The sequence below is a fragment of the Mustela putorius genome, unplaced genomic scaffold (genome assembly GCF_011764305.1).
Source record: "Mustela putorius furo isolate JIRA1106 unplaced genomic scaffold, ASM1176430v1.1 tig00000196_pilon_pilon_pilon, whole genome shotgun sequence".
Lineage (NCBI taxonomy): Eukaryota > Metazoa > Chordata > Mammalia > Carnivora > Mustelidae > Mustela > Mustela putorius.
In genome coordinates this window covers 4,667,050-4,680,075 of record NW_025421310.1, presented here as the reverse complement: position 1 = coordinate 4,680,075, position 13,026 = coordinate 4,667,050, and the positions used below count along the sequence as shown (strand labels likewise).

Below are 13,026 nucleotides of genomic sequence, written 5' to 3'. Positions count from 1 at the left end.
AAATGACATTTTCCTCTGTGCACAAGCCTCCCTCTGGGATCACCAGTCAACAACAGGATTTAAGGATTCTAGGTTCCACTCTCCAGCTCTCTGTTCAACACCTGCCCATTCTACACAAGAGTAAATGAGGAATTTCAAATGAAGGGGGAAGACGGGGTGGGGGAGGGAATGGAGAAAGGATGGTGGGTAGACAGGGAAATCTCATCCCCACCCTATCCTCCTACCCACCTGAAGATCCATAGAGCCTGAATTTCCAAGACTCTGAATCTCTGATTTGGGAAATAACATTGCCAGCTCCCATCCCTACTGCTTAGAACTCATGCCCTCATTCTGGGGCAAAGGAAGCAGTGTACAGTCAAGCACAGAGCCTCTGGAGATCCACTACCTGGGTTGAAGTTACCAGCTCTGTGACCTTGGACAATTCACTTGACCTCTGGACTGTTTCCTCGTCTGCAAAAGTGGGACAACACTACATCTTATGAGCGTAGTAAAGACTACGTACAAATGCACAGGAGGCATCAAGATCGATGCCTGGCTCATAACAGATACCACCAAAAGTTAGGACGATTTTGTACCGGTCTCAGAGACAACTGGTTCTGCCATCAAGTGGCATATGCACTCCTAAAGCTCACTGAAGAGAGAAAATGGGATAAACACCACATGGGTTTTTATTTTACAGGAAAATGAGATCAGTGATACATTCAGTAAAAGGATTCCAACAAAAATAGTAGCACAGTTTCACACTTGCTAACCGGTTATGAAACACATCACTGTCCCAGTAAATACTACACAATTCAATAGCACACCAGGCAGCTAGCTAGCTACTGCAATGCCTCCACAAACACAGCATGCACTTTACCTTAAAAAAATAAAAATAAAATAAATTAAGTTTATTCCAAGATATCCTGTGGGTTTTGGTGCTATTGTAAATGGAACCGATTCTCTAGTTGCCTTTTCTACAGTTTCATTGTTAGTGTATAAGAAAGCAACTGATTTCTGTGCATTGATTTTGTATCCTGGCTGCAAAAGTGGATTTCTTCCTTTTTTTAAGATTTTATTTATTTATGAGAGAGAGAGACAGTGAGAGAGAGCATGAGCAAGGAGAAGGTCAGAGGGAGAAGCAGACTCCCCATGGAGCTGGGAGCCTGATGCGGGACTCGATCCCGGGACTCCGGGATCATGACCTGAGCCGAAGGCAGTTGTCCAACCAACTGAGCCACCCAGGTGTCCCCAAAAGTGGATTTCTGAATTGCTGCTGTATGAGTTCTAGTGGTTTGGGGGTGGTCTTTTGGGTTTTCCACATAAAGTATCATGTCATCCACAAAGAGAGAGTTTGACTTCTTTGGCAATTTGAATACCTTTTATTTATTTGCAAATTTATTTTTTATTTGCCAATTTAAATATTTGTTTATTTCTTTGTTGTCTGACTGTTGTTGCTAGGACTTCTAGTACTATGCTGAACAAGAGTGGTGAGAGCAAGCATCCTTGTCATGTTCCTGATCTCAGTGGGAAGGCTCTCATTTTTCCCCCATGGAGAGTGATATTTTATGCAGTCAAATGCTCTCCCACTGAGCTATACCTCCGAGAATGATATTTTATGGAGAATGGATTTTATTGAGGGCATGTATTGCATGGAGCACTGGGTGTGGTACATAACCAATGAATCTTGGGACACTGCATCAAAAATTCTGAGAAACAAATTAAGGGTTTTGGAGGTAAAAGGGGTGAGGGGAGGGGTAAGCCCAGTGGTGGGTATTAAGGAGGGCACGGATTGCATGGAGCACTGGGTGTGGTACATAAACAATGAATTCTGGAACACTGAAATTTTTAAAAAACTAATGATGTATTTTATGGTGACTAACGTAACACAATCAATCAATCAAACAAACAATAATTTAAAAGTGCCCGACATTTGCTTGCAGGTGTGGCAAGTGTTACAGCTTGTAAGGATCTGTGAAGGTGAACAAGCAATCTAAAATCAGACAGTAAGTGTTGGGTGGATGTGGCTTGTGCTAGGGTAGCTGGTAGATGTTTGAGGTGTGTATGTGCATGTACATTTTGTATATTCCTTCATGGCTTGGCTCAGCTGGGTGCAGTTTTTTAAAAAAAATTTTATTTATTTGACAGAGATCACCAGTAGGCAGAGAGAGGGAAAAGGGTGGAAGCTGACTCCCCAGTGGAGCAGAGAGCCTGATGTGGGGCTTGATCCCAGGATCCTGGGATCACGACCTGAGTCAAAGGCAGAGGCTTAACCCAGTGAACCACCCAGGTGCCCCTTATTTTGTTGTGTTGGCATTTACCTCGTGTTTCCCTTGTAGGAAAAATAATCCTGTGTAAGCAAACATGAAATTCCTGTTACACCCCAATCATTCCCTAGTACTATAGCTGCCAATGTATAGTACATCATTAGTTTCAGATAGGTGTTCAATAAATTACCAGTTGTGTGACACACACAGCACTCATCACAACATGTGCCTTCCTTAATGCCCATCACTGAGTTACCCCATCCCCTCACCCACCTCCCCTCCAGGAGGTAATCTGTATTTTCAAAAGAAGGTTTGCAACACAACGGAGTGTACCTCTCAGTTTCCTCTTTCTGCTTGGAATCACCATTCCCTTCCAGACTAGAGCTCCAAATCATTGTAGCCTTCATACCTTTACCTGAAACTTTCATAGCACAGCAGGGGGATTTTTCAGGGGTAGCAATTTGGCATGGCCCCATAAAAATCCACCAACAATCTCCTTGCTCATATGAGCACAAAGCAGATGTCCCTCTGTACCTCCCCTCCCTCCATCCCTCCTGTGGACCCACTCACCATTCAGTATTGCTCTAACTTCCACACACAATGAAGTCAGATTCATGTTCTCAAAGATGCTGAGGGTCACTTCCCATATCTGCCTTTCTGAAAAGTATTCACCCAACAGACTTAACATATTAGCAGGATCACTGGCTTTCAAGTTTGCCCAGGGGATCTTCTGGAAGTTCCCAAACAGCAGCTCTGGGGACTGGAGGCACAGCTTGAATTCCTCCAGCTGCAACTGATCCAGGCCCATAAGGTAAGACAGCAGCTTATCACAGGAACCATTGTTGATGTAGACATTCACAGAGGAGCTCATCTTGCCCAACACCCAAGACTTCTAGCTCTGCCCAGGGACTGTTAAATCCACAGAACAGAACCTGTAGAGAATAGAGTTGAAACCATAAGCCAGGATGTCACCACCTCCAAAACACATCTACACACTTGTTCTGCTTTCTCCCAGTAACACCTGTTTCTACTGCTACCAGTGTTTGTACACTTCTCTATCTCTCAGCTGTGCAAGAATGTAAACTCCTTGGGACAGAGATGGTGTCTGTTCTGGGCTGCACCACCAGTGCTTAGAGCAGCAGCTGGTGCAGGAGAAGGAAAGAGCAACTTACTCTACACTGACTGAACAAAAGGTTGATATCCGAGATCTATAAAGAACTCCTCAAACTCAACACACACAAAACAGATAATCATATCAAAAATGGGCAGAATATATGAAAAAATAAATATAGTTGACCCCCCCCAAAAAAAAATGAAACAGAGACAACCCATGGAATGGGAGAAGATATTCACATAGGACACTACAAAAGGACTGATATCCAAGATCTGTAAAGAACTTCTCAAACTCAACACCCAAAAAACAGATAACCAAGCCAAAAAATGGGCAGAAGACATGAACAGACACTTGTCCAATGAAGACATACAAATGGCTAACAGACACATGAAAAATATTCATCATTAGCCCTCAGGGAAGTTCAAATCAAAACCACATTGAGATACATTATTCCAGTTAGAATGGCCAAAGTCAAGACAGGAAACAACCAATGTTGGAGAGGATGTGGAGAAAGGGAACCCTTTTACACTGTTGGTGGGAATGCAGGTTGGTGCAGCCTCTTTGGAGAACAGTGTGGAGATTCCTCAACAAATTAAAAATAGAGCTTCCCTATGACCCTGCAATTGCACTACTGGGTATTGACCCCACAGATACAGATGGAGTGAAAAGAAGGACCATATGTACCCCAATGTTCATAGCAGCCATGTCCACAAGAGCCAAACTGTGGAAGGGGCTGAGATGCCCTTCAACAGATGAATGGATAAAGAAGATGTAGTCCATATATACAATGGAATATTACTCAGCCATCAGAAAGGATGAATACCCAACTTTTGCATCAATATGGATGAGACTGGAGGAGATTATGCTGAGTGAAATAAGCCAAGCAGAGAAAGTCAATCATCATATGGTTTCACTTACTTGTGGAGCATAAGGAATAACATGGAGGACATTAGGAGAAGGAAAGGAAAAGAAAATTAGGGAAAATTAGAGGGGGGAGAGGAAAGATTAGAGACTATGGATTCTGAGAAACTGAGGGTTTTATTTGGGGGGGCACTTTTAAAAGTGTTATTATGTTATGTTAGTCACAATACAGTACATCATTAGTTTGGGTAGTGTTCCATAACTCATTGTTTGCATGTAATAATGAGTGCTCATTGCATTACATGCCTTCCTTAATACCCATCATGAGGCCAACCTATCCCCCTACCCCTTTCCCTCTGAAATCCTCAGATTGTTTCCCAGTGTCCATAATCTCTTGTGGTTCATCTCCTCCTCTGATCCCCCCCCTTCATTTTTCCCTTTTTTCTCCTGATGTTCTCAGTGCTATTCCTTATGTTTCACATATAAGTGAAACTGAGGGTTTTAGAGGAGGGCATGGGTTGCATGGAGCACTGAGTATTGTACATAAACAATCAATCTTGGAACACTACATCAAAAACTAATGATGTATTGTATGGTGAAGAACAAAAAATTTTGTAAAAAAAAAAGAAAAGGAAAAATGTCCACAATAGCCAAACTATGGAAAGAACCTAGACGTCCATCAACAGATGAAAAAAGTCACCACATTGTACACCTTTTTAAAAAGGTCACTTACAACTGAAATGTCTGTCTTACCTCAGTAGAGCTGGAAATTTCAAAAAAATTTTAAAGCAGAGAATTCATTACCAGCAGGCATATATATACACACATTACCTAAAAACTTTTTCAGATGAAAATTTGTATGGAATCAGAAGAGACCCCAAATTGCTAAGGAAATGTTGAAAAACAAAAATAAAACTGGCAGCATCAAGTTACATGATTTCAAGCTCTACTACAAAGCTGTGATCACCAATACAGCATGGTACTGGCATAAAAACAGACACATAGACCAGTGGAACAGAGGAGAGAGCCCAGATATGGACCCCCAACTCTATGGGCAAATAATCTTCAACAAAGCATGAAAAAATACACAGTGGAAAAAAAGACAGTCTCTTCAATAAATGGTGCTGGGAAAATGGGACAGCTATATTTAGAAGAATGAAATCCACCCATTCTCTCATGCCATACACAAAGTTAAACTTGAAATGGATAAAAGACCTCAATGTGAGACAGGAATCCATCAGAATCCTAGAGGAGAACATAGGCAGTAACCTCTTCGATATCAGCCACAGTAACTTCTTTCAAGATAGGTCTCCAGAGGCAAAGGAAACAAAAGCGAAAATGAACGTTTGGGATTTCCTCAAGATCAAAAGCTTCTGCACAGCAAAGGAAACAGTCAAAAAAACAAAGAGGCAACTCACGGAATGGGAGAAGATATTTGCAAATGACACTACAGACAAAAGGTTGATATCCGGGATCTATAAAGAACTCCTCAAACTCAACACACACAAAACAGATAATCATATCCAAAAAATGGGCAGAAGATATGAACAGACACTTCTCCAATGGAGACATACAAATGGCTATCAGACACATGAAAAAATGTTCATCATCACTAGCCATTAAGGAGATTCAAATTAAAACCACATTGAGATACCACCTTACACAAGTTAGAATGGCCAAAATTAGCAAGACAGGAAACAACATGTGTTGGAGAGGATGTGGAGAAAGGGGAACCCTCTTCCACTGTTGGTGGGAATGCAAGTTGGTGCAGCCTCTTTGGAGAACAGTGTGGAGATTCCTCAAGAAATAAAAAATAGAGCTTCCCTATGACCCTGCCATTGCACTCCTGGGTATTTACCCCAAAGATACAGCTGTAGTGAAAAGAAGGGCCATCTGTACCCCCAATGTTCATAACAGCAATGGCCATGGTCGCCAAACTGTGGAAAGAAGCAAGATGCCCTTCAACGGATGAATGGATAAGGAAGATGTGGTCCATATACACTATGGAGTATGATGCCTCCATCAGAAAGGATGAATACCCAACTTTTGTAGCAACATGGACAGGACTGGAAGAGATTATGCTGAATGAAATCAGTAAAGCAGAGAGAGTCAATTATCATATGGTTTCACTTATTTGTGGAGCATAACAAATAACATGGAGGACAAGGGGAGATGGAGAGAAGGGAGTTGAGGGAAATTGGAAGGGAAGGTGAACCATGAGAGACTATGGACTCTGAAAAACAATCTGAGGGTTTTGAAGGGCCGGGGGTGGTGGGAGGTTGGGGGAGCCTGGTAGTGGGTATTAAGGAGGTCACATATTGCATGGAGCACTGGATGTGGTACAAAAAACAATGAATTCTGTTATGCTGAAAAGAAATTAAAAAAAAAAAAAGAAAGTATGGCAGAACACAAGCAGGGACACAGAAATTGTCAATGTGGGGATGAATGTGCAAGAATTTTAACCCTTGACAACATATTGTGTTAAAATGTTTTGTATATTAATATATATTAACACATTATAACATACGTGGTAAAACACAGAAATGGTGACACAGGTGACAAAGGATGAGAAATCAAGAAAGCTCAGCTGTTCCTTGATTCTTGTATTGATCAGTCATGACATCTCAGGCAAACCACTAGTCAGAGATAAATACTGAACTCTCTACAGTAACCACTGTAACAAGAGAATGTAAAAGAGAAAATACTCAATTTCTTCAAAAAACAACAAAGGAAGAGTAAAAACGTGGAAAACAAAGATCAAGAGGACATACCAAAACCCCAAGGTGTTGGCAATCATAGAAACATAAATGGGATAAATACTAACTCAAGAATGTGGTCAAATGGGATTAAAACTGAAAGGCACATGATAAGTATCAGGGCATAAGACATTTAGAGTAAGTTCATGTGGAAAAAATTCAGAGTTCACACCCTACCCAGAACAAGCATAGCTGTAACATTATCTAATTACATTTAGAGACAAAATTATCACTAAACACAGAGGACATTTTATAGTAGGACTAGTCCAGCAGGAAGACAGAGGAGCTCTGAAATTTTATGAAACTGGTAATACAGCTTCAAACTACATAAAGCAAAAATAGAAATAAAATGGGGATTAACTGGAGATTTAAGATTTAAGGGAACAGGTAGGAAAAAAAGTATAAGACATAGAACATTTGATCCACATCATTAGCAGCTTGACCTAACTGAGGTATACAGAACACGGCCCCCAACAACTGTTACGAAAACATCCTAATTGTACCAATGCTTGGAACACTTCAAGAGGCATATCACACATGAAGTTCTTCAGATGGTGCATGAAGAGGACTCACCAGAAAATTTCCAATAGATCCACAGGGGAAGAGTTCTATACCCCTGCGGGAAGAGCTACAATGGTAAGGGCGGTCATCTAGCATTGTCACCAATATGGAACTAGAAAAACCACACCTTCCCTGGAGGAGTGTGAAAACATACAATCGCTGTGTACAGCTCACTGGCCATAAATCCTAGAGCTACACATGCACAGATCCAGCAATTCCTCTCCCAGGCACACATCCAAAAAGACATGAACAAGAATGTTTATGGCAGCTCTAGCTGATGATAGTCAAACACGAGGAGGCAACCAAATGTCCAGCAATGGGGAAATGGGGAAACACTGGCCTTCTAGACAGAAATAGCTATAAAAACAACCAACCTGTGCAACAGTATGGGTCAACTTCATAATTGTTAGGTCGAGCAGAAGAGACCAGGTCACAACAGTCACCACTGCATAGTATCCTTATATAAAGTTCAGAAATAACCGAACATGATAGAACCTAGAATAGAGGTTAGTGCTGGGGGAGCCTGGGAGAGGCACTGGGAGGCACCCTGAGCACTGGAGATATTAAGGGTCAAACAGGGAGAGGATGCATTTCGATGTATACAAAAGGCATTAAGCTGCTATCAAGACAAGTCTGAATCTAAAGTTGATAAGGAACTGAGATGTCCTTCAACAGAGGAATGGATAAAGACAACCTGATGTGACAGGCACTGGGTGTGATACACAACTAATTAAACATTGAACGCAACATCAAAAAATAATGATGCACTATATGTTGGCTAATTGAATTTACATTTTTAAAAGTTTTTTAGGGTGCCTTGATGGCTCAGTTGGTTAAGCAACTGATCCCAGAGACCCGGGATCGAGTCCTGCATCAGGATCCCAGCTCCACGGGGAGTCTGCTTCTCCGTCTGACCTTCTCCCTTCCCATGCTCTCTCTCTCTCTCTCTCTCTCTCTCTCAAATACATAAAATAAAAAAGTTTTTTTTTTTTTAACAATTATTAATTCTCACTCAGGTAAAGGGAGAAAGGATTTTCCTCATTCTAAAATTTGTCTCATTGAGGTATAATTGACAAAACTTTAAGGTATCTCAAGTGTATTTTGTGGTGGTTTGATCAATGTATACATGATGAAGCCCCCCCCCCACTGAGTGAATTAACACATCCATCCCCTCACTTACTATACACATGTGTGGAAACATTCAAGTTCTACTCAGCAAATTTCAATTATACAGTACAATGTCAGCAAGTATAAGCACCGTGTACATTAGATCCTCAGATCCTATTCATCTTAGAGCTAAAAGTTGTACCCTTCTATCAACCTTTCCCTATCTCCCCCATCTGCCAATCTCCTGCCAGAAGAATTTGCCTGGAAGACATTTTGCTAAGTGAAAGCCAGACAGAGGCAGATTCCACATGGTATCACTTACATGTGTAATCTTAAATTTGTCAATTTTTTTTGTAATCTTAAGTTTTATTGAAGAGACTGTCTTTTTTTCACTGTATACTTTTTCCTGCTTTGTTGAAGATTATTTGCCCATAGAGTTGAGGGTCCATATCTGGGCTCTCTACTCTGTTCCACTGGTCTATGTGCCTGTTTTTATGCCAGTAACATGCTGTCTTGCTGATCACAGCTTTGTAATAAAGCTTGAAATCAGGTAGCGTGATGCCCCCAGTTTTATTTTTGTTTTTCAACATTTCCTTAGCGATTCGGGGTCTCTTCTGATTCCATACAAATTTTTGGATTATTTGCTCCAGCTCTTTGAAGAATACCGGTGGAATTTTGATCGGAATGGCATTAAAAGTATAGATTGCTCTAGGCAGTATAGACATTTTAACAATGTTTATTCTTTTGATCCAAGAGCATGGAATGGTCTTCCATCTTTTTGTGTCTTCAATTTCTTTCATGAGTGTTCTGTAGTTCCTCAAGTACAGATCCTTTACCTCTTTGGTTAGGTTTATTCCCAGGTATCTTAGGGTTCTTGGTGCTATAGCAAATGGAATGGATTCTCTAATTTCCCTTTCTGTATTTTCATTGTTAGTGTATAAGAAAGCCACTGATTTCTGTACATTGACTTTGTATCCTGCCACGTTGCTAAATTGCTGTAGGAGTTCTAGTAGTTTGGGGGTGGAGTATTTTGGGTTTTTCATATAAAGAATCATGTCATCTGCGAATAGAGAGAGCTTGACTTCTTCATTGCCAATTACCTTTTTTTTCTCTTTGTTGTTTGATTGCTGTTGCTAGGACTTCTAACCCCAAAGATACAGATGTTGTGAGAAGAAGGGCCATCTGTACCCCCATGTTTATAGCAGCAATGGCCACGGTTGCCAAACTATGGAAAGAACCAAGATGCCCTTCAACAGATGAATGGATAAGGAAAATGTGGTCCATATACACTATGGAGTATTATGCCTCCATCAGAAAGGATGAATACCCAACTTTTGTAGCAACATGGACGGGACTGGGAGAGATTATGCTGAGTGAAATCAGTAAAGCAGAGAGAGTCAATTATCATATATGGTTTCACTTTTTTGTGGAGCATAACAAATAACATGGAGAACATGGGGAGATAGAAGGGAGTTGGGGTAAATTGGAAGGGGTGGTGAATCATGAGAGACTATGGATTCTGAAAAACAATCTGAGGGGTTTGAAGTGGTGGGGGGGGGTGGGAGGGTGGGGTACCAGGTGGTGGGTATTATAGAGGGCATGGATTACATGGAGGACTGGGTGTGGTGAAAAAATAATGAATACTGTTATGCTGAAAATAAATAAATTAATTTAAAAAATAAAAATAAAAATTTAAAAAGTCAAATATTATAGCAGGAGTGTCCACAATTGCCCAGCTGTGGAAAAAGTCAAGACATCCTTCAACAGACAGATGGATACAGATGTGGTCCATATACACAATGGAATATTACAGAGCCATCAGAAAGGATGAATACCCAACTTTTGTATCAACAAGGATGGTACTGGAAGAGATTATACTGAGTGAAAAAAGTCAAGCAGAGAGATTAAATTACCATATGGTTTCACTTACCTGTGGAGCATAAGGAATAACATGGAGGACATTAGGAGAAGGAGAGAAGTGAATTGGGGGGAAATCAGAGGGGGAGATGAACCATGAGAGACTGTGGACTCTGAGAAACAAACTGAGGGTTTTGGAGGGGAGTGGGGGGTGGAATGGGTGAGCCTGGTGATGGGTATTGAGGAGGGCACGGATTGCGTGGAGCACTGGGTATGGTGCATAAACAATGAATCTTGGAGCACTGAAAAAATAAAATGTAAAAAATTAAAATTCTGGAGAGCTAATATACACCATAGGACCTATGGCTGACAATACTGCATTTGTGCTTACAATATGCTAAGAGGGTGGGTCTTAAGTGTTCTCATCACAAAAATAAGGTGGGAGGATGTTTTGGGCAGGGAAGGACGTTTATGGCCTCAACAGTGGTGCTCATTTCAACATATATACCTACCCCCAAATGCACTGAATTGTGCACATTAAACATGTATTATTTACAAGTCAAAAATGCCAATATACGAGGGTGGTCACAAATCCAAGCAATGAAAAATCATGAGGCATCAAAGCGAAAGGATGATCTACTGAAAAATATCTCTAGTTCTATTTTGTTAATCTTACAAATGGGGTACCTGAGTGGCTCAGTGGGTTAAGACTCTGCCTTCAACTCAGGTCCTGGGACCAAGCCCCACATTGGGCTCTCTGCTCAGCAGAGAACCTGCTTCCCCCTTCTCTCTGCCTACTTGAGATCTCTGTCAAATAAATAAAATTTAAAAAAAATAAACCCCAAAATATCTCGAAGCCTATACACAATATTTATACCCCTCCCTACAAAACACCTACTGCTATTCCCCTCGGAGCTTGGTTTAGCCCAGACACTGGTCATTTCAAGTCCCAGGGAGCACTGAAGGCAATAAAGAACAGGCCTGAGGCAACTGGTCTGCAGACTTGCCTCTCTGGCAAGGACATCCTCCAGATCAGGTGGCTATGAAAACCCATTCCAAAAAAAAGCAAAAATGAACTTTGGGGACTTCATCAAGTAAAAAACTTTTGCACAGCAAAGTTAACAGTCAACAAAACTAAAAGGCAGCCCACAGAATGGGAAAAGATATTTGCAAATGACACTACAGACAAAGGGCTGATATCCAAGATCCATAGAGAACTATCAAACTCAAAAAAAAAAAAAAAGACTTATCAAACTCAATACCCAAAAAGCAAATAATCAAGCCAAAAAATGTGTAGAAGACATGAACAGACACTTCTCCAAAGACCTACAAATGGCCAACAGACACATGAAAAAGTGCTCAACATTACTCGGCATCGGGGAAATACAAATCACAACCACAGTGAGATCCCACCTCACACCAGTCAGAATGACTAAAATTAATAAGTCAGGAAATGACAGATGTTGGCGAGGATGTGAAGAAAGGGGAACCCTCCTACACTGTTGGTGGGAATGCAAGCTGGTGCAGCCATTCTGGAAAACAGCATGGAGGTTCCTCAAAAAGTTGAAAATAGAGCTACCCTACGACCCAGCAATTGCACTGTGGAGTATTTATCCTAAAGATACAAATGTAGTGATCCGAAGGGACACCTGCACCCCAATGTTTTATAGCAGCAATGTTCACAATAGCCAAACTGTGAAAGGAGATGAAACGTCCTTCAACAGAAGAATGGATAAAGAAGATGTGGTCCATATACACAATGAAATATTACTCAGCTGTCAGAGGGAGGAATACCCACCATTTACATCAACATGGATGGGACTGGACAGGATTATACAGAGTGAAATTAGTCAAGCAGAGAAAGGCAATTATAGGTTTCATTCATATGAATAATAGAAGAAATCAAAGGTCATAGGGGAAGGGAGGGATAAGGGAAGGGAGGGAAAATGGAATGGGAAGAAATCAGAGGGAGACAGGATGAGAGACTCTGGACTCGGGGAGACAAACTGAGGGTTGCTGGAAGGGAGATGAGTGGGGGGATGGGATATCAGGGTGATGGGCATTAAGAAGGGAATGAGAGGGGCACCTGGGTGGCTTGGTTGGTTAAACTTCTGGATCAAGCCCTGAATCAGGCTCTCTGCTTAGCAGGGAGCCTGCTTCCCCCTATCTCTCTCTGCCTGCCTCTCTATTTGTGATCTGTCAAATAAATAAAATCTTAACGAGATCCCAGGAGATGGGATGAACACTGGGTGTTATGTGTATAACAACTGATGAACTGAACAATACACATGAAACAAATAATGTACTAGAAGTTGGCTAATCATATTTAAATTTTTTTTAAAAAATTCCAGCAGCCCAAATTCACAGGACAGCACTGAAAATTGTTGGGAGCTCCTGGGGGAAAGCCCTCTGAGGTATTAAGAGGGAGGAGAAAGATCAGTGGAAAGTCTGAGCTTGGAAGAGCATCAGACTATCATCAAACAACTACAAGAAGCCAGGGCACGCACTGTACTAGAACTGGTGA

At 41.3% G+C, this 13,026-nt stretch overlaps 1 protein-coding gene across 1 annotated transcript in view; it reads right to left on the bottom strand.

Annotated features, from left to right (window-relative positions):
- Positions 1–3,117, bottom strand: part of LOC101689503 (NACHT, LRR and PYD domains-containing protein 13) — a 38,320-nt gene extending 35,203 nt beyond the window's left edge. Inside the window, exon 1 of the mRNA XM_004777081.3 lies at positions 2,817–3,117. Coding sequence (XP_004777138.3) covers positions 2,817–3,117 — 301 coding nt within the window. The remainder of the gene's footprint in view (positions 1–2,816) is intronic.
- Positions 3,118–13,026: the final 9,909 nt, after the last annotated feature.